Source organism: Entelurus aequoreus, linkage group LG27 (genome assembly GCF_033978785.1).
Source record: "Entelurus aequoreus isolate RoL-2023_Sb linkage group LG27, RoL_Eaeq_v1.1, whole genome shotgun sequence".
NCBI classification, from domain to species: Eukaryota; Metazoa; Chordata; class Actinopteri; order Syngnathiformes; family Syngnathidae; genus Entelurus; species Entelurus aequoreus.
Window position 1 is genome coordinate 16,555,083 of NC_084757.1, and position 27,500 is coordinate 16,582,582.

The 27,500-nt window shown below is 39.0% G+C and overlaps 1 protein-coding gene across 17 annotated transcripts in view; it reads right to left on the reverse strand.

The window, feature by feature from the left end:
* Window positions 1-27,500, reverse strand: part of fryl (furry homolog, like) — a 180,379-nt gene that overhangs the window by 109,940 nt on the left and 42,939 nt on the right. For 2 of the 17 annotated variants that reach the window (XM_062039112.1, XM_062039109.1), the window contains exon 1: window positions 12,124-12,658. The exons of the other annotated variants lie outside the window; for them this stretch is intronic. In XM_062039112.1, the coding sequence (XP_061895096.1) occupies window positions 12,124-12,196 (73 nt within the window). In that variant the 5' untranslated portion in view covers window positions 12,197-12,658. Of the gene's footprint in view, window positions 1-12,123; window positions 12,659-27,500 lie in introns of those variants that run through there. 17 annotated transcript variants of the gene reach the window in all.

The following is a 27,500-nucleotide window of genomic DNA, read 5'->3' on the forward strand; positions in this document are numbered from 1 at the left end:
CTGCATGACTGCTTCAAAATGCCTATAAAAAGTGGTACATGTCTCCTGCTTGTTTGACAACATAGCAAAATGCCACAAGTGGGAGTATGATAACATGAATGAGTGTCTTCTTGGTGATCCATCCATCCATTTTCAACCGCTTGTCCCGTTCAGGGTCAAGCGGTCAGCTGCATTCGGGCAGAAGGCGGGGTACACCCTGGACAAGTCGCCACCTCATCGCAGGGCCAACACAGATAGACAGCCAACATTCACACTCACATTCGCACACTCGGGCCAATTTAATGTTGCCAATCAACCTATCCCCAGGTGCATGTTTTTGGAGGTGGGAGGAAGCTGGAGTACCCGGAGGGAACCCACGCAGTCACGGGGAGAACATGCAAACTCCACACAGAAAGATCCCGAGCGCAGGATCATACCCAGGACCTTCGTATTGTGAGGCACACGCACTAACCTGCTGATGCCTCATTTAAATAAAGCTGTCTGCACAATATTACAAGTGCACACAGAGTGTTAGTAAATTGTGGCAACACTAATAGTACATGCTATTTTATAGATTGCACATGCTGTTTAGCGCATGGTAGGGTGGCCTCTGTACTAAAATGTATTTCGATACTTTTTTAAATAAAAGGGACCCAAAAAAAATGGCATTATTGGCTTTATTTTAACAAAAAATCTTAGGGTACATGAAACATATGTTTATTATTGCAATCGAAGAACGATTTGTCCTTAAACAAAATAGTGAACATACCAGACAACTTGTCTTTTAGTAGTAAGTAAGCAAACAAAGACTTCGAATTGGCCTGCTGACGTATGTAGTAACATAATGTGTCATTTATCATTCTATTATTTTGTCAACATTATGAGGGGCAATCTGTAAAAAATGATTATTAATCTACTTGTTCATTTACTGTTAATATCTGGTTATTTTCTGTTTCAACATGTTCCATTTACACTTCTGTTCAACACTTATTCTTCTGTTGTTTAGATACTTTACATTAGTTTTAGATGATACCACAAATGTATGTATCGATGCGATACCAAGTATTTACAATGTCATACATTGGTCATAATTTAAGTTCTCATGTGTCCATGGACGTTTTTCCCGAGTTTATGAATATAATATGAATTTTTTTTAAAAAAGAAAAAAGTAATAATTAATTAATAAAAAACATTGATGTAATCATAGTAGTATCGACTACATACGCTCTTGTACTTGGTATAATTACAGTGCCTTGTACTTGGTATAATTACAGTGGATGTCAGGTGCAGATTCACCCAAGGCATTTGTTTATTTTGTGACGCCAGTGAGCTATTGTATCCTCCTACGGTGTGTAGTGAAGCATGTTTAGCTATTCCTCGTCCTGCAGGGATGATACTTGTAAGAAACTTACTTTATTTGTCACCATTATGGCGAAGATTAGTGATTTAGAAGTGGCTACGACACTGCCTACTGTGGATGGACATTAGTGAATTAGTGAATTATATTTATATAGCGCTTTTTCTCTAGTGACTCAAAGCGCTTTACATAGGGAGCAGGTGGGTAAAGTGTCTTGCCGAAGGACACAACGGCAGTGACTAGAATGGTGGAAGCGGGGATCGAACCTGGAACTCTCAAGTTGCTGGCACGGCCACTCTACCAACCGAGCTATACCGCCCCACATTAGCCGCTAACTCGCTAGCTTCACCTTTATCTTTAGTTTTTAGGTCAAAATGCGTCCGTTCTCCCATTTCTGTCTACAAACTGTGTCTGCTTGTAAGTACTCTGTGATTGTGCGCTGCCGAACATGCTCCTTTGCTCGTAAAACCAGCAATGTCATGACGTGACGACGACGCGCCGTCATGCCTGTAAAAAAAAATATATGACGAACCGGTACTTTTCAAACAGAGTATAGTACCGTTTTTGATTCATTAGTACCATGATACTATACTAGTACCAGTATACCGTACAACCTTAGCGTATGGTGTTCAGTGTTTCCCATAAACTGCCAAGATACCTCTGGTGGTGGGGGCGTGGCTATGGGCGTGGTCAACATGACATCATTGAGTAATTTGCATAATTTACTACAATGATTTGATTGTCTCTAAAAAGGCTCAAAAAATTTATACTTACCAATTAATAATAACAGTTTTGTTTTAAACGTCCATCCATCCATCAATCCATTTTACAATATAATTACAACACTTTATGTACATATTTATATACAGATTTGAACAATAAGTTATTCACTGAAATATATTTATTAATTGTGGTTCTTACAAAAAATATATCTTATAAAATATAAAAGCTAAAATGTCTCAAAGCTCTGCCCCTTTAATTAGTGCATACTAAATAATTTAACTTTAGCCTACTACTACAACGATATTATTTACCAGCAACATAAAGTGAAACAGAGGCAGAGGTGTCCTGCCACAGTCAGTAACAAATAAACAGAAAACAGTAGTGGTGGTAGATAGACACAGAGCTTCATCAAACATCTGATCCACTGAACAAAGAGCTCCAAAAATCTTGAACTTTAGACTGCCATCAGTTTTACTCCCTACACTTAACCATGTGTTTCCTACTGCCTGCAGACTTTGCACCCTTTGTTATATACACATGTTGTGTTTCTAATATAAATACATATAATAAAGTCAAATACAAATAAGGCAACAAGAGAAGTATCCTACACTTCTCTTTTGTAAAGTAAATCTGAACAGCCGATATGGGCATCTACATCAACTATATGATTTGCCTGAGAAGCTGGAGAGGACAAAAAAAAAAAAAAAAAAAAAAAATAAAGTTTTTTTTTTTTTTTTATTTAAAATTGTATTTTATTTTTTTATTTGTGGCGGACGTAATTCTTTCGTGGCGGGCCGCCACAAACAAATGAATGTGTGGGAAACACTGGTGTTTGAATCTTAGTAAATCAGGCCCAATGTAGTTTTGGATGAGGGAGGAAAACACAGCCAGACTGAGAAGAGTGACTCGTGCTTAGTCTCCAAAATTGTCCAATAAGAACAGAAAATGTCACTTAACATGTCGCTAGTCACTTTGTCCTTACAAAAGAGTGTCTAGAGGGTGTCTGAATACTCGCTAAATATAGCAACAAAGTCGCCAAGTTGGCAATATTCATCCCTATGTGTTCTTATTCTCCTGGCAGATCAGGTGGGTATGATGTGAGTTAAGATGGCATGTACTGTATAGAGTTAAAGCGTCAAACTACTTTGACAGACAGTCCCATCATAATGTGTTTATGAACGAGGTTGAACAGTAAGATTAAAGTCTATTTGTGGCGGGAAAGACCTAATGGGAAATAAAAACAGTTGACATTTTGGAAGTTTAGAGTGAAGAATCACTTAAATTAATTATTGTATAATAACAATGCAATGAGTCTTATGATATTACATAGAAAAATACACTTCTTAACAACCCTGCAAGGAACAGAAACATTGGCCACTTACTATTCAATAGACTTGTTTATGAAAACGGCGCTAAACCTCTACAAAAGGCATTGTCGCACAGCCAGGTTTCAGTCATAACTTTGAATAGTGTGTGTGAGAATTATGTGACAGCTGTGGCAGAACCTTCAGTCTAAGCCCACAATGGCTGCAAGAGAACAGCGAGCAACAACATAAAGCCTCGCAGGAAGAGTCTGGTTCCGTTTCTGCCCTTCCCAGAAACACTCGTTTAACCGTGCAGTGAAAATATTCCTCACAAGACTCAGGTTTGGCAAAAATGCAAATCATGCAGCTACTAGTGTTGTCCCGATACCCATATTTTGGTACCGTTACCAAAATTATTTTGATACTTTTCTAAATAAAAGGGGACCACAAAAAATTACATTATTGGCTTTATTTTAACAAAAAATCTTAGGGTACATTAAACATATGTTTCTTATTTCAAGTTTGTCCTTAAATAAAATAGTGAACATACAAGACGACTTGTCTAGTAGTAGGAAGCAAGTTCCTAATTAGTCTGCTGACATATGCAGTAACATATTGTGTCATTTTCCATTCTATTATTTTGTCAAAATTATTAAGGACAAGTGGTAGAAAATGAATTATTAATCTACTTGTTCATTTACTGTTAATATCTGTTTATTTTCTCTTTTAACATGTTCTATCTACACTTCTGTTAAAATGTAATAATCACTTATTCTTCTGTTGTTTGTTTGATACTTTACATTTGTTTTGGATGATACCACAAACTTGGGTATCAATCCGATACCAAGTAGTTACAGGATCATACACAAAATCAAAGTCCTCATGTGTCCAGACATATTTCCTGAGTTTATAAAGATAATATCAAAAAAATTAAAAAAATGTTGTGGTGCCAAAAAAAAAACCACGTAATCATAGTAATATCGACCGGTATGTTTCAGAGGCGGTATATGATTCATTAGTTTCGCGGTACTATACTAATACCGGTATACCGTACGACCCTAGCAGTTACATATGGACCATGCAGTCTTTTAAAAATGTGTTAGCTATATATACTGAAATGCTGAGAGACACGTTACACGTATTTTGGGGTGTTGGAAACAAGCCGAATTAAATTAATACATACATAAACAAGGTTTATGCAGAGATTTAAGTGAAACGTTCAACAATCCTAGGAAAAACACTGCAGTTGATGGTAAACTGGTTTATTTAAGTTGTCTTCTTCTAGTATGGTGCAATGTAGTGTATAAAGAAAACACCAGCAATGTCGAGCAGCACAGAGGGCCTTTCAAGACTCCCCCTCTTTGTTTACTGTGCTATGATGAGGTCACATAGCCAGCTTTTCCCTAATAGCCAATCAGTGCCGTGCGCATCCTAATCTTTCTCCCACCTCAGACCAAGCTGGACTGCTGATTGGTGCACTCTCACTTTTAACATGTTAATGCTGTAATGACAGAAACAGTCAAATAAAGAGAACAGAAAGAGAGAAGATGATGAGAGCGTTGTTTGATGAGCGTGAATGAAAGGCAGAGCATGTTTTTACTATCCCTAATGCTGCCGAGTCTTGTTTTTTAGGAGTGGCTTGCGCCGTAAATCCAGTCGACCTTTTCAATGTCATTTTGGAAAGTTCTGGATAGTTCCTTTAAACTTTAATCTTTTATCTAAAATGATGGCAAACAAAAGTCCTCCACGAGAATACCCGGTAGTTGAGGATCCCAACACTATAGGACAGGGGTCGGCAACCCAAAATATTGAAAGAGCAATATTGGACCAAAAAAAAAAAAAAAAAAATCTGTCTGGAGCCGCAAAAAATTAAAAGTCTTATATAAGTGTTATAATAAAGGCAACACATGATGTACGTGTCTATATAAGCCTACTATCAAAGGCTGACGCTAATCTTCGTTGACAGAAATGTTGTATTTTAATTTTTATTCTACACATTTTTGCAACATCGGAAATCATTAGTAAAATGGAGGCTTCTGACAGGATTAGATAACTTCTGGAAATTACTGGCTCAGAATGGCCAAAGGTATATGTGTGTGTCCAGGTTCAAGGAGACGACAGGCTGTCTTCTAATGGATTTGTTACAATCTTTACAGGCTGGGTAATGTTTGCTGTGGTCTGGAACAACATGGCACACACAACTATGAGAAATGCAGCCTCATTACATACAATGTGTCATGAGACATGAAAATATAAATTAAATACACAGAGAACATAACTAAAGGAAATTAAATGAGCTCAAATATACCTACAAACGAGGCATAATGATGCAATACGTACATACAGCTAGCCTAAATAGCATGTTAGCATCGATTAGCTTGCAGTCATGGATTTTACCTGATAAGCACTCCAGCATATCAATAAAATTAGCAGAGCTCAACTTTGTGCATTCACGCACAGAATAAAATATTTGGTGGACAAAATGAGACAAAGAAGGAGTGGCATAAAAACACGTCTTTCTGTAGCAGCATCGGAGAAAATTGTACATGTCAACAAACTACGATGAGTTCAAAGATCGCTGAAATTAGTAGGACAAAACAGTGCTTGCCAAATACTCTCATCAGTGAAGCATCTTTAATATAAACAGTGGGATTTCTAACAATTACGAAGGTTTGTGTCATGTTTGTTCTCCTACAGAAAATATATTAAAACAAACAAAAACATTTTCTTCATCTTTTTTCATTTTCACACATCTCTGAAAGAGGTCCAGGGAGCCACTAGGGCGGCACTAAAGAGCCACATGCAGCTCTAGAGCCGCGGGTTACTGACCCCCGCTATAGGACATGTCGTATTCCAAAATACCATTCTTTTCCAAGGGAGGCCTGCAATGGACTGGCAATATGATGAGTATGAGACTATTTTGTGGCACATGGCATTAATCTGCAAAATGTATGCCAACCAGATCAACATGACAGTTTCATTCTATCCAGTAATGCAGTGGTTCTCAACCTTTTTTCAGTGATGTACTCCCTGTGAATTGTTTTTTAATTCAAGTACCCCCTAATCCGAGCAAAGCATTTTTGGTTGAAAAAAAGAGATAAAGAAGTAAAATACAGTACTATGTAATCAGTTTCTGATTGACTAATTGTATAACAGTGCAAATATTGCTCATTTGTAGTGGTCTTTCTTGAACTATTTGGAAAAAAAGATTGTTTTTTATTTATATTTATAAAAGGATTTTTGAATTGTTGCTATTTTTAGAATATTAAAAAAAAAATCTCACGTACCCCTTGGCATACCTTCAAGTACCCCCAGGGGTACGCGTACCCCCATTTGAGAACCACTGCAGTAATGCATATTAAACTAAGTTGATTGAGATGATACACTACCGTTCAAAAATTTGGGGTCACATTGAAATGTCCTTATTTTTGAAGGAAAAGCACTGTACTTTTCAATGAAGATAACTTTAAACTAGTCTTAACTTTAAAGAAATACACTCTATACATTGCTAATGTGGTAAATGACTATTCTAGCTGCAAATGTCTGGTTTTTGGTGCAATATCTACATAGGTGTATAGAGGCCCATTTCCAGAAACTATCACTCCAGTGTTCTAATGGTACAATGCGTTTGCTCATTGGCTCAGAAGGCTAATTGATGATTAGAAAACCGTTGTGCAATCATGTTCACACATCTGAAAACAGTTTAGCTTGTTACAGAAGCTACAAAATTGACCTTCCTTTGAGCAGATTGAGTTTCTGGAGCATCACATTTGTGGGGTCAATTAAACACTCTAAATGGCCAGAAAATGAGAACTTTCATCTGAAACTCGACAGTCTATTCTTGTTCTTAGAAATGAAGGCTATTCCACAAAATTGTTTGGGTGAACCCAAACTTTTGAACGGTAGTGTACATCAAATGAATAATTGTTAGTTCACAACTTTCCACAAAAATCTATCAAAATCCTGCCAACATCATTTGCCTCCTTTCACAAAACTTCCAGAATGAAGGTTTAAGTTTTTTGTGCAATCCTACTTCACTCACCCAAATACAAAAACCCAAAATGTGGCTTTCAACCTGCCCAAAAGTAGTATTCCTGTCATAAAACAACAGACTTGCTAAGCAATAGAATACTAATATCAGAACGTTGTAAACATTTCAGCCATGAAGGGTTTTAATACAAGTTGCTGATTTAAGGTTTCCGCATAATTATTCTTTTTTCTTCATTTTCTATTTTGTTCCCGGAGGAATATTCTGACAGTGTGCAAGCCCCCATTCTTCCATGGCTGCACTTAGGAAACACACGATTACACAACTATTAGCGCAGCGACTCCACCTTGTCACAGTTAAAATTAAAAAAAACTCCCAGCGGCCCGTTCGCTTCCACTGTCAAGACAACCAGAAACAACAGCACAATCACACATACGCTTGGAATGCAGGGCTGTGAGTCCTGTTTTTTTTTTTTAAACCGACAAAAGACCCACTACTAATGTCTGTGTCGTGGCAGTGCCAATTGTGTTATCGTGTGTAACAACATGTTCAGGCTCGGGTGAGCTACTGGTTTACTACTTACAACCAAAACAAGGATAATATAGGACCTTGAGCAAATAAGATGTTGGAAAAAACTCAGGACAATTATATATGTATTCTCCATCTATTATCTGGGCTGAAATAAAGTATATAAATAAAGGTTTTCTGAATAATTTCTTGAGCAGTCCATTGAGGAAATGATTAACTGGGAGGTAGGGAAGGAATGTAACGATATTAGAATGCCATACCATTGTTATTTAGACTTTATTTACCACGGTTATCATTATTATAATGGTATTGTTGAATATGTTAAACATTTACTTATGCACACACTAATATCTTTTGACCAAGTAACAAAACATAACCAAAAATTAATAGACACAATGTTAGAAAACCCACTATTTTGCATGTTTTGTGTTTCTTATGCTTCACTGTTAGTGCTTTAGTCTTAAGTATTTCATCTGTTTTAACGACTAAGCTTTTATTGCTTTTTAAACATTGGTTTGTACTTTAAAACTTTATGGGTTTTTTGAGTAAAAAGTGCGTAACAAATAAAAACTATTTTTATTCATTATTTCTGGCGGACGTTGTGTCCAACTCTGTTTAGCGGTCCTTGAACACATCGTAAAAACGCCTGTGTCTCTTTTCCTCTGAGGAAAGATAGATCACTCTAAGACAGTGGTTGTCAATTTTTTTTCTACAAGTAGCACCTCAAAAAAAACTTGGCTCGCCAATATTAAATCTAAAGTGTGGTGAATGTTCGGATGTTTGTAACGCTTGGAAAGCAGCGATAAAGTAGCGGCAGCATGACTAATCTGAGTACACCTGTTGTGACGGCATGAAGGCACTCAAGCAGGCGATGAGGGAGATAGGGATGCTAATGCTAGCAGCGCTACTGACTGGCAATACAAGGACACACATTTGAAAGACTTTGCGAGGTAATCACATCATCTACTGCACTGTTCATTGTTGCTAAAGATGAAGACCTATCTGCACATTAACCAGCAGAATGGGATTATGAAAAGTATTTGAGCTTCTACACTGAAGCTGCTGTTCAGTTTACTTGGTGGCATTTACTTGTATCTTGCACTTGTGTTACTCTGGTGTTATATTTGCATCTACGTGATGCACAGCTTGCCTTTCTCTGCAGTTTGTTTCTACCAGAGCTAACAACAGTAAATACCTGGTAGCTTCTCCAACAGTGTTTTGTTTACATCTTCTTTTCCTAAAGTTTATGGATTGCAATGCTTTGAAGTTGATACTTCTACGATTTGCTCATAATTAATACAGAAACTACTTGTTTTTGTCTGTGTCTATTTAAAAAAAACAAACACACAACATTGTTCCGACATGAAAAAAAACAAAAATAGATAAATAAAACTTGGTTTTTAAAGTACAACCTTAATGACCAACATTAAAATACTGTAGCGTAGTAGGCCTAATTAGTCATAAAAACAAAGCAATGGTTTTATTTAACAAGTTTTTCAATATTTTTGGCCACTCTAACATTACACACAGTTTGAACAGTAACACTGTGATAACGGCTCAAGTCGCATCATTACAACACTCAATTAAGTGAGTCTTTGGCGTACCACTAGATGGAGCCTGCGTACCACTAGTGGTACCCATACCAGAGTTTGAGAACCACTGCTCTAAGAGACACAAAAAGAGAGCACAGCTTGTAGGTTCAATGTGCACAATTGAATAGCTTAGTTGCTCATACAGCAGTGTTTATATAAGTATAGACTGGGGTATGACGTCTCCTAACGGGGAAAGACGTTAATGTCTCTCTATTTCATGTTAGCATTTAAGCTAGCGAGCTGGCGCTAGTCAATCTGTAAATGTATCATAGGGCAGTTTTCAATCTCGGTTTTTCGATAATTTTAATTTAAAATGGGAATTCTAACCATTAAGGGTTTCACTGCGGTTATCATTGTTACTATTTATCGTTACATCCCAAGATTGAGCGCAGACTGCATGTTTCAGTATTGATGACAAAGCCAAACGGCTGTTTGTCATACATAAATACATCTCCATCCCGAGTGCATGGCAACATGCAGAGTGATACGTGGCCACATTCTGATCCACTGAACTAAATCTAAGTTGTCATTATGTCATTAGATACATGTTACTAAGTTAGAGCAATGATATTAGTGAGACAATACAAACCCTCTTCAATCTTGTCAGCTTTTTGGGGGTAAAACTATGGACGACTCCTACAAGAATTGAATTTAGTTCATTTTGAACATGCTTCACAAAGTTACGTTAAGGAACATTCACATATTTACTGTTTCAAAATTCAACTAGCCCGAAAATTAACCTTGCGCGGCATGTTGGGACATGTCCCCACAATGCAGGCTAAACACATCCAGCACTATTCCATCAGACTAAGGCTGTTCTATCCAGATCTAAGAGGATGAACTGATGAAGCCTGCTCGGATGAGAGGGAAAACATTTACTAAGACAATCTGAACCATTTAGTTGAGATCTGTACAATGACCTGAAATATTCACAGGTATACCTGGCAAGGAGAGGGTACCTAATCCTACCCAATCTCCAAGACTCAGCGATTAATGTTCCTATCTTACCATTTTTTAATGATTAGTAAGAATAGATAACGTATTCACAGATTTAAAATGCAGGACATATAGTTAATAACCTAATATCTAATAATAAATACACTCATCCAATATACTTGATAGATCCTGTAGTTCTCAGCATTCCATTTCATTCTTCAGCATGCAGTTTCTTAAAATGTCTCGTATTTGTACATTGTTGGAGTTCCTTGCACAATATGCACATGCTGTAACTCATTGAAAAATGTTCATGTTATGCGGGCATACGAGTGTTTTTCGAGAGTTTTCCGCATGAGTATTAAAATGATGTGCTAAAGCTACACTCTTTTGCTACTTTACCATGTTGCATATTACTTACTTATCAAGTTTGAGGCTGTGTTCACACACCAAAATTTTCCTTCACTCAAAACAGACTACTGCGCACAAAACAAACAGCCCAAAAACCCTTGAAATTTTGATTTCTGTTGTGGTTTAGTTCCCTTCAGTGTGAAGCTGTGTGGGGACCAAAGACAAAAAGCAGCATAGGCAAATGAAGAGGCAAATCACAGATAAATAAGTTATGTCAGAAGCAGTTGTCACAAATCTTTTTAAACATATCAGCCAGTACAAATACCACCGTATGAAACAAAAAAAATTACAGTATGTCTCTCAGAGACAACACTATGGTTTTTAAAGTTTTTTTCACTTTCACCAAAGCTGGTGGCGACTTTGCACCTATTTTATTGCTGAGAAAACAAAAGTGTGAACACATTCTAAAATCCATACAAGTACTGAACTGCATCTTAATCACGACATTGCACAAAATGATGAGTCATCAGTGTGCTTAAGTATCAATTTATAAGGTCATCGTTGCAGAGTTTATAGGCATTAATTAGATAAGATATGAAGACAGTGAGTCTATTTAGTTACCACAATAGAGGAATAAAATGCTATGAGCACGGAGCGCAGCAAAAACACATCTTTGAGACTTGAAGATCTGATTTGTGGCCGAGGTTACACACTCACAGCAAATCTATGTAGCAATAGGCCAAACACTGGTGCAATAAGAACAGTGCCGGTGCACCGCAGCTAGACTATGGCGCAAGTGCCTTTTGGATTTCTGGAGTAATGTTGGGAAGCTAATAACAGGACAGCGCCGGGAGACGGATCGATGGTCGGGAAACATTAGCTGCCCCAGAGGGATGGAGCGCAGGCTTATAAAAGCATGTAGTGGGGAGGAGGAGGAGGAGGTGGTGGCGGAAGAAGGCACTATAAGGCTGCATTGAGTGCTGCTAAATGAAACTAACAAAGTAGATTTGGGTGGCAAATACAAGAGTGGACAGTGAATAAAAGCATCAGAGAACGTACTTAGAGTTAAGTCATCTGATATCCATTAGGAGATTCTCATCAATGGAGAGCTTTTATTGGCGGAAAATGGAAGGTAATAAGGAAGGGGTTAAACGCGGCCACCTGCGCCATGCATCAAGGCAAGCCTGACTAAACCCGGACTAAATACAATCAGTCATCTTGACACTCCATTAGTTATCTTTGCCTTGCACAGGTAGCGGCAGATAGGGGAGCTCAAAAGCTTGGAACTCCGATGCAAGAATGCTCAACGCTTGCGCAGATAAGCGCGGCGAGCCGAGTGCGGTATGTAAACATGGTCAAGGTACTCACAGCTGCCGCTCCAAGACTTCAGCAGAGATTTGATGCTGATCTCGAAGAAGACCGAATCCTGCAGGCTCAGCATGGTGCCTTTCAAAAGTTTGGCATCGTCAGAAGGCAAGGAATAGTCACACGCGTGGGCTCAGTTTCACTTCACGGACCTCAACTGTCACGCTCATCCCGGAAGCCTGTCGTCGACCTTTGTTTGATTAGAAACTTGGAGCTTCTCTTCCACAGCGGTGGTTTCCGGTGCTACCCACCGCAGGCGGCGGTCACAAGTGTCATCCTGAAACGAGCGTCGGCACTGAGGACCTGTGAGGTGTCACCACACTGTTTGTCCCAAATTGTGGGCAAAGAGGCCAGAGGGCATCGCCAGGTTAGAGACGAAATACACCAGAGCTCCCGCTGCCCCCTTGCCAATCCTTCAAGTCCCTCATGACAAGCGTGGAAAAATCCAGACAGACCAAAAGGACAAAAAGTGACTTAAACTGTAGTTGGAGCCAATTGTAATAACAATACAGGGCAATATTTCCTCTGCTGTGCTCTTCCTGTGTGTGTGAATTTGCCAGTCCTAGCCTGCTAGTACAGCCAGCCCCCCCGCCAAAGCATTCTCCCTCCCCATTCGCTCACAAGCAGCCCCTCCTCTTCCCGAGCGAGCTCTTGTTCTTTCACTGACGCCCCTCGGAGAGAGAGAGCTCGTTTCGACAGTAAACAGAGGGAGGCGGGAGAGGAGAGGAAAAGAATGAGAGACAGAGAGGGGGCTTGGGGGGGGGGGGGGTAATCGTGTGATGATGTCATCAAAACGCTGCGAGTGTTGCTGAGCCTGGCCATGGTTCAGCTATGCATGTTGTCAGAGTGGCTACTGTGCAGCGTCCTCCTGCTGACCTATCAAAAGCTCGAGCCACTTCCTGTAAGCTCGGCGGCAATACTGATGCGTCATCTCTTGAGTGTTGCAGGAGGGAAAAGGAGCAATAGGGAGGAGCACAACACAAGTAGCGCCACTTCTTCTGTGAGCAATCATCCACCCATCAATACCACTTTTTATTTCCTGTGCAGGGTCATTGACAGTCTCTGGTGTCGTCGATGAACTAAAAGGTGGGTTTATCGCTAAACTCGGCCCAGATTCCCTCTGGATTGTCACATAACATGTCAAAATGAACCATGTGACATTGGTCTCTTCTCCTGTTGGTGCAAAAAAAGATAAACATGTCTGAATTCCAGCATCAAGGCTAGAATTGTGGACAATAGACTGTGTGTCTGTAGCTTTAATGCAAATGATCTGCGTTTGCCGACTGAGCATGAAGCAATATCATACAGTGCAGGCCAAAAGTTTGAACACACCTCATTTCAATGCATTTTCTTTATTTTCATGACTACCAGCTCAGTGGCCTAGTGGTTATAGTGTTTGCCCTGAGACTGGGAGGTTGTGAGTTCAAACCCCGGCCGAGTCATACCAAAGATTACAAAAAAATGGGAGCCGTTGCCTCACTGCTTGGCACTCAGCATCAAGGGTTGGAATTGGGGGTTGAATCACCAAATTATTCCCGGGCACTGCCACCGCTGCTGCTCACTGCTTCCCTCACCTCATGGGTGAGAGATGGGTCAAATGCAGAGGATAATTTCACCACACCTAGTGTGTGTGTGACAATCATTGGGACTTTAACTTTATTTACATTGTAGATTGTCACTGAAGGCATCAAAACTATGACACCTGTGAAGTGAAAACCCTTTCAGGTGACTATCTCTTGAAGCTCACAAAGAGAATGCCAAGAGTGTGCAAAACCGTAATCAGAGCAAAGGGTTTGAAGAAACTAGAATATAAAACATGTTTTCGGTTATTTCACCTTTTTTTGTTAAGTACATAATTTCTGGTCACTACTGCCTAGTTTCTCTTGTTACATTCTTATTTTTACTGTTATAGTTTTATTCTTATTGTTGCTTTTTATTTTTATTGTAATATTTTTCTATTTTATTTCCATTTAAACCCCCATTATTTACTTTTTAAATTCGATCTCAATTCTGTACACTGCTGCTGGAAATGTAATTTTCCTGAGGGAACTCTCCAGAAGGAATCAATAAAGTACAATCTATCTATCTAACTCTACATGTGTTTATTCATAGTTTTGATGCAAAAAATGAAAAGCCGTATATAAGTATTATAATGAAGACAACACATGATGTAAGTGTATATATTAGCTATATTAGCCTACTATCAAAATGACTGTGTTGCAGGCTGAAGCAAATCTTCGTTGACAGAAATGTTGAAATTTAATATTTATTCTACACATTTTTACAACATTAGAAACCATTAGTAAATCAGAGGCTACTCAGAAGGCGAGATAACTCCTGGAAACTACTGGCTTTTAATGGCCAAAGGTATAGATGTGTGTGTCCAAGTTACAGGAAACGACAGGCTGTCTTCTTTTAATAGATTTAGTACAATCTTTGGCAAGCTAGGTAATGTTTGCTGTGGTCTGGAACAACATGGCACACAAACAACTATCTGAAATGCAGCCAATATTACATACAGATAATGTGTCATGAGGCATGCAAAATTAAATTATATACAAAGAGGATAAAAGTAAGGGATATTAAATGAGCTCAAATATACCTACAAGTGAGGCATAATGATGCATTATGTACATACAGCTAGCCTAAATAGCATGTTAGCATTGATTAGCTTGCAGTCATGGGCTGAACAAATATGCCTGATTAGCTCTCCAACAGGCACAGCATAAAACATTTGGTGGACAAAGTCAGAGAAAGGAGTGGAAGATTTTACATGTAAACAAACTGTTGCGTTTGTTTGTATTTCCTCCCCATTTTTTTCCATTTTCAATCCTTTTTTAAAAATGCTCCAGGGAGCACTAGGGTGGCACTAAAGAGCCGCATGCGTCTCGAGAGCCGCGGGTTGCTGACCCCCGGTCTAACCTAACATGCATATTTTTGGAATGTGGGAGGAACCAGAGAACCAAAAAAAAAACCACGCACACTCGGGGAGAACATGCAAACCCCACACAGAGACATCCAAACGGATGTTGTAACCCAAATCTCCCGATCTCCTGACTGCGTGGCCTATGCTAACCATTGCAGCATCATTACCGACCTATTATATTAAGATAATGTAATAACAACATATTAGGTTAAGTCTGCTTTCTAACACCTTGCAATTCTATGTATTTAAAAAAATATATCATTATAAATTTAGAGCAAATTGTCAGGATCCCACATGACAGTTTGGATTTTGTTATTTTCCTCTGTTTAGTATCACTTCCTGTTCTGGTGCTTTTGTCAGTTTGGTCTCTGTGTTCTTTAGCACCTTTACTTTTTGTTTCTTGTCCTGCCAGCACACCTGTTCCATTATGGGCCATCTTGTTCCCTCCTTGAGTGCTGGTTCATTATATAGTGTATGCCAGTTTTTTGTTGCATTTTACCTTCCTGTTAGACCTGTCTTAAATCACTTTTGCCTGGTTCTTAATTAATAGACCTTCTGCCTGCATGACGCTTGCCTTTTCTGCATCCTGAGATCTCGACAACAGCTGACAAGTGACATCGTCACACAAATTAGGTTTTCGTCGCACTGTGAGGGACAGCGTCCGTTACCGTGGGTCCTCATCAAACGCGGCATGCGACCATATTCACTTAATGCTTGTGACTGGGGCGCCTGTGCATTTTCCCCAACTCACAGTGTAGGACGAAGGTCACACATGATGTGTGCACGTTAATTTTACATAAAAAAATAGTGCCGTTAAAGGGGATTACTGTTAACTCGTTATTATAGCATTGACTTTGACAGTCCTACTTGTTATATATGTGTACACTGTAATGCACTTGTCCATCATCCATCCATAAATTGTATATATCACATACAAACACGCAATATTAAAGGGTAACTGCTAGAGATGTCAGATGATATCGGACTGCCGATATTATCGGCCGATAAATGCTATAAAATGTAATATCGGAAATTATCAGTATCGGTTTCAAAAAGTAAAATTGATGACTTTTCAAAACGCCGCTGTACAGAGTGGTACACGGACGTAGGGAGAAGTACAGAACAGTTGCGTCTCCCAGTCATACTTGCCAACCCTCCCGGGAGACTCCCGAATTTCAGTGCCCCTCCCGAAAATCTCCCGGTGCAACCATTCTCCCGAATTTCTCCCGATTTCCACCCTGACAACAATATTGGGGGCGTGCCGGCCCAATCACATAATGTCTACGGCTTTTCACACACACACGAGTGAATGCAAGGCATATTTGGTCAACAGCCATACAGGTCACACTGAGGGTGACCGTATAAACAACTTTAACACTGTTACAAATATGCGCCACACTGTGAATCCACACCAAACAAGAATGACAAACACATTTCGGGAGAACATCCGCACCGTACAACAACATAAACACAACAGAACAAATACCCAGAACCCCTTGCAGCACTAACTCTTCCGGGACGCTACAATATACACCCCCGCTACCCCCTATCGGTAATTAAGAGTTGGACAATATCGGAATATCGGATATCGGCAAAAAAGCCATTATCGGACATCTCTAGTAACTGCACTTTTTGGGGAATTCTGCCTATCATTCACGATCCTTATGTAAGACAAGGTATTTTTTATGCACTCTAACTCGTAAATAAACGTTAGCAAAAGTTAGCTAACAATGGAGCTAATGGGAGTGGCTCTATTCCGCCTAGGAGGCGCTCTGAAAAACCTCCAAAAACCTCATTTAACGTTTTATATACATGCTCTAAGTACTGTATATATGTAATGTAGTAGTAGGCATGTTCATAATATCCTGTAATATTCAGGTATTTTGGGCATTTCAACCATACGCAGTGTATTAATATTGCAGACATATTGGCCCTGCGATGAGGTGCCGACTTGTCCAGGGTGTACCCCGCCTTCCGTCCAAATGCAGCTGAGATAGGCTCCAGCACTCCCCGCGACCCCAAAAGGGACAAGCGGTAGAAAATTGATGGATGGATGGATCACAAGGTTCGCTTTTCTCTACAACAACACCACTACTAACCATGGCAGACTTAATGAGAGCCACTAAAGACTATTTTGGGACAAATAATGATGCGGAACCGTATATTTTAAGCCTGAAAAGAAGGATGGGCTACAAGTTTTAGAAGTTGTGTGCTAACCAGCTCCAGCAAGCATTATGCAGCACTATTGCTAAACAAGAAATATAAATTACGAACGTAAAAAAACAATCACTTACTGTACAATATCTGCTCTCACTTGGATGGTATGTTCATATAGTCCTGTTTAAATGAAGAATTAATCATAATCCACCCAGAGGTAAAAAAAAAAAAGTAGAAAAAAAAAAAAGTAGCCGTAAACGAGCGTTTCTTTTGTGACTTTCGCACCGTTTTGGGTCCAAGTTGAATGTCAAAGTTGATCATCTTCTCAGTTTATGGCCACAATTTTCCACTACCCAGGTGAGAGGCATGATTTATAAATATAATTAACTTTTACCAACTCAGTAGCGATGCAGCAGCTCACCGGCTCTATATGTCAATATAGCAGATTTATCTTGTCAAATATATTTATAATATTCTCATCAAATGCATAGTCAATTGTGTAATAATGTAATGAAGCAAATCCATACATCTATATTCATGTATTATTCACTGTTACAAACGGCCCTCTCAGGGCCACCATATAACTGCAATGTGGCCCTCAATAAAAATGAGTCCAACACCCCTGCTTTATAGCCTCAATGCATATTTTAGGCAAATAAACAAAGGCTTTCCATTATGTGTCCTACCTGTTTTGATGATTAATAGAAGCAACAGAATATAAATCAAAGTTTTTTTAACTGATTTACCGTATTTTTCGGACTATAAGTCGCAGTTTTTTTCATAGTTTGGCCGGAGGTGCGACTTATACTCAGGAGCAACTTATGTGTGAAATTATTAACACATTACCGTAAAATATCAAATAATATTATTTAGCTCATTCACGTAAGAGACTAGACGTATAAGATTTCATGGGATTTAGCGATTAGGAGTGACAGATTGTTTGGTAAACGTATAGCATGTTCTGTATGTTATAGTTATTTGAATGACACTTACCATAATATGTTACGTTAACGTACCAGGCACGTTCTCAGTTGGTTATTTATGCCTCATATAACATACACTTATTCAGCCTGTTGTTCACTATTCTTTAGTTATTTTAAATTGCCTTTCAAATGTCTATTCTTGGTGTTGAATTTTATCAAATAAATTTCCCCCAAAAATGCGACATATACTTCAGTGCGACTTATATGTTTTTTTCCTTCTTTATTATGCATTTTCGGCAGGTGCGACTTATACTCCAGTGCGACTTATACTCCGAAAAATACGGTAATCGATTAATCAGTCTGGTGTCAGTCCATTTTGTGTTCCTTATTTCTGGGCATTTAGCTACACACGAGGGGCTATCAGTGTAGGCGCAAGTTTGTTTCTATGCAAACACAATTTCTAGGAACGTCGTCAAATGTGGAAAATCCCGGGAGGCTACGACTTTCCGATCAGTGCGAGCGACAGTGAGAAACATTGGTCAGCGTAAAAAATCTAACTGGTTCAAGCAAGCATAACCCAAGTACAACACATCTCTATCTTGATCAACATTCATAATTACACACACACACACTTTGTTGATTATTGTGGTATTCTAATCTTGTGTTGGGGTGGTCTTTCCAGACCTTTTTCCCAACAGATCCGCATGAAATCAAGTCATTTGCAGTTAAACTGTGGATTAGGTTTGCTAACAAAATATCCAAGGAAACAAGAGGAGGGGAAGACTGCAAGACACAAAAGATCTTTGTCTCGATTTGGTCCATTTCTCATCCCTCTCCCTCCCGCTGTCACATGCCCTCAACTACACAAGTTATGCAAAATGAGGCAAACAAACAACACAAGCGGACGCTTTGTGGAGCGATGCCACTGTGATGCCTTTCAATAGAGGGCATATGATTCTTGGTGGCAATTACGTAACGCCTTAGCTAGCTTTATAACTGTGGTTTAATGGCAAAACAGCAATAAAAGGAAGAAGACTTTGATCTACCATTGGGTTTCTTATTAAATTAGCTAATGATACGCAATACTTGTTGCCCGATATAGGAAATTATTCAGAAAAGGCTGCAGTTGACTGAGGAACAACTTTGGACATTTTTCACTATCAGTTTAATCAAAATAAAATATGCAAAACTAATTAAAGTCCACTGTTTCCTCTTGCAATATACAGTGGTACCCGAACTTAAGAGTGTTTTGAGATAAGAGCTAATTGTTTTGCTTAAAGTTGCAAGCAACAATTTGATTTACAAGCTTCCCTGCCATTAGTGTGTGAATGTGTGTGTGTGAATGGGTGAATGTGGAAAATAGTGTCAAAGCGCTTTGAGTTCCTTAAAAAAAAAGGTAGAAAAACGCTATACAAGTACGACCCATTTACCATTTACCATTAGTTGGTGTAGCAAATGCAACAGTGAACTCCGTAAGATCCAACCAAAACATCTGGTTTTACTCACAAACATTAGATTATAGCTAGAGATGGACATTACGTTTGTTTTCCAACCATGAGAAGGAAGAAAGTGAGTGTGAAGGACAGTGCTGAGAAGAAGTGGATGATATTAATTGAATTAAAGAGAGGAATCATCAAGAAATGACAGAGTGTATAGCTAACTTAGGGAAGCATTTTCAGCAATGGTAGGCTGATACTCCATAGTGAAGCAGGAGGAGTCTAAAGGCAGCTAAGGATGTTAAAATAATGTCTAAATGTATCCATGAAAATATGGAGAAGCTGCTGATGGTGTGTTTGACAGAGAAGCAGCTGGAAGGAGATAACTTAGAAGTCCACTCTCCAATGTAAATGCTGTACAAGATTATTACATCACTTCATAAAACTACTGTAGTTGTTTGTGGTACATTCTGTTGTATCGTTTTCACACAATATTTATCATCTCAAAGTTTGTTTTTCTTTTTATAAGGCATGTTACATGTTAGGATTGTGGTGTTTTTGTGGGCGGACTACCGATTAAATTGATTTCAATTAATTTGAATGAACAGCTTTGATTGACCCAGACGGTCAAGTTATTTTTTTATTTTTTTTATGTAGCGCCACAGCACAACATAAGTCTTTTGGAGATACATTTCGGATGAAACAAAAGCAAACTAAATAGCCTTCTTTTGTTTATCTTATATACACATTGGCGTGTCATTTTTGTTTCAATATACTTGTAGTCGTGCATTTATAGTTCTTCCTTGTTCTACATTGCACGCGGCATGGCGAGTGATCGTGTTGATTATATAACCCTTTTGTTTACTAGCATTTCCGGATTATTTTGGAGTCTTTCCAGTGATTTTACTTTCATGAAAGGTGACGGTCTTCAAAGAAAACTGTCGATGAGTAATCACATTTTACTATCTATATATAGCTTTGCAACTTTTTCATATTCATTTATGAAACAAAAAAGATTAAAAGAAACGGTTAATGCGGCCTGACTCAGTTAAAAACTGGTTTGCAGCAGGTTCCTGCTCTGCAGCACAAAAACAAAAACACACTCAAGACAAGAATCAAAAATATAGTACAATAAGGCAACAAGGGACAACATACTTGCATCATCAGGCCTGTCAGTGCTCACAGGAGAAGATGTCCAACAGAAACTTTCTATGTTCGAGCGAATCACTGTTGGTGTTCGTCAAAATTGCCCGCCCTTGCCCCTTACGACCAGGCAACACAAAACTGTAAACATAGGGTTAGGGATGGGCGATCATATGAACGTGATCGTTGATCGCGATTAATTTGAGTTCGATCACGGATATTAGCTATTAGCATATTTCCTCAATCAAACATGGCAGAAATGTCTGTTGAGAAGTTTCCGCAGAAGTAAACAGTACGGAATAGGGTCGTATGGTATACCGATATTAGTAGAGTACCGCGATACTAATGAATCATATCCGGTACTATACCGCCTCTAAAAAGTACCGGTCCCCCCCATAGAACATGTTAAAAGAGAAACAAAGCAGATATTAACAGTAAATGAACAAGTAGATTAATAATTCATTTTCTACCACTTGTCCCTCAGAGTTTTGACAAAATAATAGAATGGAAAATGACACAATATGTTACTGCATATGTCAGCAGCTAAACTAGGAGCCTTTGTTTGCTTACTTACTACTAAAAGACAAGTTGTCTAGTATGTTCACTATTTCATTTAAGGACAAACTTGCAATAAGAAACATATGTTTAATGTACCCTAAGATTTTTTGTTAAAATAAAGCCAATAATGCAATTTTTTGTGGTCGCCTTTATTTAGAAAAGTATCGAAAAGTATCGAAATACTGTACCAAAATATTGGTATCGGGACAACACTAGTAGGGAAGCAACGATGCTTGCTATAATCCGGCATGGAACAATCCACCTGTTAAATTAAAGTACCAATGATTGTCACGCACACACTCGGTGTGGCGAAATTATTCTCTGCATTTGACCCATCACCCTTGATCCCCTTCTGGGAGGTGAGGGGAGCAGTGAGCAGCAGCGGTGAAGGTGGCCGCGCCCGGTATTGACCGTGATCATGTGTGTGTCTGTGAATGTGTGTGTGTGTACGTTTGCGTGAAGGTGTGTCTGTGTGTGCGACCATCTCGTTCCACCGTCGCGAAAGTCAACCTCCTCAAGACGTAATTAATGTTAAAGCGCGTTGTGCCGTGTCCCACAAAGCAGCTGGAAGTGCAGCCCAGAAGAACAAAATAAAGAAAAATGACTAACTAGCATAGAAATTAAAACAACATTTAAAAGAAGCAGCGACTTTAGTTTCACTATCTGCTGCAGCGCACCAGTAATCCTGCCCCGAATGTTGACTTGCAGGCACTCAGAGAATGTCTATGTGACTGTACTGGTTTTAGTATCAATCTTATACTAATATCTTGGTGTTGGCCCCACCAATTTATGGATCAATCCACCCTCTGACATGTTGAGTACTGACTGTGACAGTACTCCTGACAGTTGCTGCTATATTAACTTCTCTCTAGACTCTTATTAATGTATTTGTAAATTTCCTGTTAATAGATGGATCTTTATTGTCATTGCGCAAGTACAACAAAATAACTGCTTACTTTCTGCTGCTACATGGTTGGTTCCATCTACGCTTCTTAAAGTTTACTCAGCACTTATTTCTTCTGTTGTTTCAAGCTGTTTTAGTGGCCATCTTAGCTATTAGCATGCCTGTTCCTGCTTTCTCTCGGTATGTAACATGTTTTGCCATGTCCTAATACTTGATAAAAAATACTTAAGCTATTAAGAATTGCAGTTTATTTCTCGAATTGGAGTTGATTATCAATCATTTAAGGGAGCGGCTCCACACAGTATATGGAGATACACAATTAGCTGCTTATTAGTCCGGAACTAAAAATACATACAATATTAGCCAGTGGCGATTGGCGTTTTGGATTGTCCAATACTGAAAGATCGGCACATCCCATTAGTATAGCATAGCTCAGCTCAACTGCCATGCCAGCGCTGACACAGACCTATGTGAGTGACGGGTCGTTTGATTTATTTACCAGATTAATTTTAAGGCCCGCATTCCAGAAAAGACCCACCCCTGTTGAAGAATGCAGGTGGTGGTGGGGGGGGGAATACATGTGATTGGACCAAACAGAGGCAAGCTCGAGTTAAACACCCTTTCATGGACCCTAAGGACGCTTGAACGCAGTATTTCATGGGGTAATTGTCTGATTATTGTGAGAGTGCAAACACGCCTGTCAGAAAAACAAATACTTCCTCCTTCAAAACATGGGCGACGTCATGTGTGTGAACCCGAAACAAAAGGCACCGTATTATGAGAGCCATTATCAGCAGGGCAGTCAACCCTCAAACATGTAGAGACGTCTGCGGGAACTGTTTTCTGTAAACCAGCTCGGTTGTTTGAGGAATGCAGAGGAGTAACCAACAACATCGCTCTGTCTGGGGAAACATTCGAGCTCGGCGCTAGACAACTTCAAATGTACATGACTTCCGGGTGAAGGTAGAAGGAGAATGAGGCGAATGGGAGGGGTCACAAAAACAACCTCTGAGGTCAAATAATTTCATGTAAGTGCACATCAGAGGCAAGTTGCTCCACGATTCCTCGAGCAGACGCAGTGATCGTGACTGACAGTGACACACTGCAGCCCGTATAAGTGGAGCTGTTCCTCCCTGAAGCCCAAAGGCTGGGAGTATGTATTTCCTGTCCTGGGACTCTCTGGAGGGCAGCGGTGGGAACAATAATCGATCAGAGCTGCAATTTGATCCTTGACCTCCCTAGTGATGCCTGGGCTGCAGAGGACGCACCATTTAGATCAGTCACATCCGTTCTACGGCAAGTCTACAACTGACACAGGCTAATGCTATGTTTATATTACCATGTTTATTAGGGATGTAATGATGACCGCAGTAAAACTCCTGACGGTTAGTATTACCGTTTTAAATGATTAAAAAGCTGTGATTGATAACTGCCCTTTGATAAACTCACAGACTGACTGGCACCAGCTAGCTACCTTAAATGCTAACATGAAAACAAGAGACCTTAACAGCTTTTCCCATTAAGAAAATACACAATATAAACTAGGGATGTCCGATAATATCGGACTGCCGATATTATCGGCCGATAAATGCTTTAAAATGTAATATCGGGAATTATCGGTATCGGTTTCAAAATTATCTGTATCAGTTTAAAAAAGTAAAATTCATGACTTTTTAAAACGCCGCTGTACGGAGTGGTACACGGACGTAGGGAGAAGTACAGAGCGCAATTAAACCTTAAAGGCACTTCCTTTGCGTGCCGGCCCAGTCACATAATATCTACGGCTTTACACACACACAAGTGAATGCAAGCATACTTGGTCAACAGCCATACAGGTCACACTGAGGGTAGCCGTATAAACAACTTTAACACTGTTACAAATATACGCCACACTGTAAACACACACCAAACAAGAATGACAAACACATTTCGGGAGAACATCCGCACCGTAACACAACATAAACATAACAGAACAAATACCCAGAACCCCTTGCAGCACTAACTCTTCCTGGACGCTACAATATACACCCCCCGCTACCCCCTACCCCTAAAACCTCGCCCCCCCAACCTCAACCTCCTCATGCTCTCTCAGGGAGAGCATGTCCCAAATTCCAAGCTGCTGTTTTGAGGCATGTTCAAAAAAATAATGCACTTTGTGACTTCAATAATAAATATGGCAGTGCCATGTTGTCATTTTTTTCCATAACTTGAGTTGATTTATTTTGGAAAACCTTGTTACATTGTTTAATGCATCCAGCGGGGCATCGCAACAAAATTAGGCATAATAATAGATTGATAGATCAGTGTTTCCCATAAACTGCCAAGATACCTGTGGGGGACGTGGCTATGGGCGTGGTCACCATGACATCATCGAGTTATTTGCATAATTTACTACGATATGATTTTCTCTAAAAAGGCTCAAAAAATGTATACTTACTAATTAATAATAACAGTTTTGTTTTAAACGTCCATCCATCCATTTTACAATATAATTACAACACTTTAAGTACATATTTATATACAGATTTGAACAATAAGTTATTCACTGAAATAAATGTATTAATTGTGGTTCTTACAAAAAATATATCTTATAAAAATATAAAAGCTAAAATGTCTCTTAAAGCTCTGCCCCTTTAATTAGTGCATACTAAATAATTTAACTTTAGCCTACTACTACAACCATATTATTTACCAGCAACATAAAGTGAAACAGAGGCAGAGGTGTCCTGCCACAGTCAGTAACAAATAAACAGAAAACAGTAGTGGTGGTAGATAGACACAAAGCTTCATCAAACATCTGATCCACTGAACAAAGAGCTCCAAAAATCTTGATCCTACACTTCTTTTGTAAAGTCACTGAACAGACGATATGGGCATCTACATCAACTATATGATTTGCCTGAGAAGCTGGACAGGACAAAAAATGAATAAATAAAAATTAAAATTAAAAAATTTAAAAAAATAAAAATAAAATCTGTTTGTGGCGGCCTTAATTCTTTCGTGGCGGTCCGCCACAAATAAATGAATGTGTGGGAAACACTGTAGATAGATAGATAGATAGTACTTTATTGATTCCTTCAGGAGAGTTCCCTCAGGAAAATTAAAATGTGTTAATTCCACGACTGTATATATCGGTATCGGTTGATATCGGAATCGGTAATTAAGAGTTGGACAATATCGGAATATCGGATATCGGCAAAAAAGACATTATCGGACATCTCTAATATAAACAATTTCTTGTCTGAGCAACTATGCTTTTCAATTGTGCATATTGAACCTACAAGCTGGGCTCTCTTATAACAGAGTAATTGTTTTATACTCAAAGGATTACGGCGGAGGATTTTTTTTTACCGTGCGTTCAATGACCGCTGAACAGAGTACGATGCCACAACGCCCACCAGTAATATTAAATAATAATAATAGATTTACTTGTTATGGACTTTTCATTTGAATAAATGTTAAATTGCTACAGTACAAACAAACATTCAAAACAATATATGCCTAGCCATAAAAACAGATGAAACAGTAAGACTAAAGCACTATCAATGGAAGCATAACAAAAGATGCTAAACAGTGGGTTTTCTAACAATGTGTCTATTTTTTTAGGGTTATTTAAAAATAATATTAACTTGGTCAAAACATTTCAGTGTGTGTATAAGTACTTTTTGAGCACAATCAACAATACCACGATAATGATAACCGTGTTCCATCCCTAATACTCAAACCAAAACATTTTGACAACACTTATTTGTCTCCCCGACACAAACTTGAGAATTAAAGCACTCGTCGCTCATATTTGCCTGGTAAATCACGATGGAAAAAGAGTCGGAGCGGCGGCGAGTCATCCTTTCGTCAGTCCCATTGCATCAGAGCATACAATGACAAACACTAATCCCACTTGCAACCTATTCCAAAGCAGTGCGTTCTCATTGAAACATCTTCAAAATGGTTGAGTTGTTCACTAAGGAGGACTGATACAGTCCAAAAAAAATTCTAATAGACACTAAAATAAGAGAGGGGTACCGTGTCTTGCAGTGAAAATCCAGCTTTAAACAGTTCACATGTTATATTCTCAAGCCTCGGACATCCTACAATAGTGTATTGGAAGTGTGTTAGCCAAAATCTAGACTTGATTTAATAATTAAGACATTTTAAAAAGGCTTTTAGTAGGTAATTCTGGGAAGATGGTATTTTGTGTGTCTGTAGCTTTAATGCAAAAGCATTTGAGTGTGTCTCCAAGAAACTATTGTGCATTTGTCCACTTTTTACATATACACCCTAACTTTGCATATTACATAACAAGAATGTAACATTAAGGAGTGAACGTACCAGAAGGACACAAAGGTTAGCAACACTAGCATAGGTATATTAGCTACGGTGCTAACATTATAGTTGTATTTTAACCGGAACATCATGCTAGGTGAGCCTATTCTCTAAAAAAAGTTAAAATTGTCCAATTTCCAGCTCCTATGTCTGTAGGTGACTGACGAATAGTTGGCAGATTTATTTTAAGATGTGTAGCGAAGGCTTCTATTTATACAAACATGCACTCCGTGAAGCGGTAGGTGTATATGAGTCAGGGGCCAGCAAGTCAGAGACGTTATTTCCATGAGGAAGGAGGTTTTTCTTTCATCATGAAAGATTCAATTTTAGAAGCGAATCGTTTGGGTGGACCTCCTCTCAAAAGTTAGGGAGATGTCAGATTTTACTCACGTTTAGTTCTCGTGAACAGGCCTTTGGGACACATTACTGTGTAAATATACAGTCAATATACAAACTGGACTCGGGTTCTTGGTCCTGCAGTGTAAATCTATCCCAAGTCATACTCAACACATTGACCATTCATTCACCATGAATTGATTAACATGGACCCCGACTTAAACAAGTTGGAAAACTTACTCGGGTCTTACCATTTAGTGGTCAAATGTACAGAATATGTACTGTACTGTGCAATCTACTAATAAAAAAAGTTTCAACATACAACGCAAGCCCTGTTCAAAGTGAAACCACTTACAAAAAAAAGATAAACAAATTCCTTGACTCCCCATCACCTAACATAAACCCTGCTGCACCCATTCATGAATTGCTTTAATTAAGCTGCGCCCAAAACCTGCGCTGCTGTGGTGCGTCTAGTGACAGCAAAATGTGTGCACAAAAAAGACAAATGGCAGCAAGAAAGTTAGCGCCAATTTAAAAGCCAACTCAGGCTAAGCCAGTTCTGCAAAGGGAGTGGTGCTCTCCCCTCACAACAGGCAAATTATCCTTCGGTATGAACAAAACGCGCTACCATGTGACCCTTTTGTTTTTATGTTTTCTATCCAAAAGGCAACTTT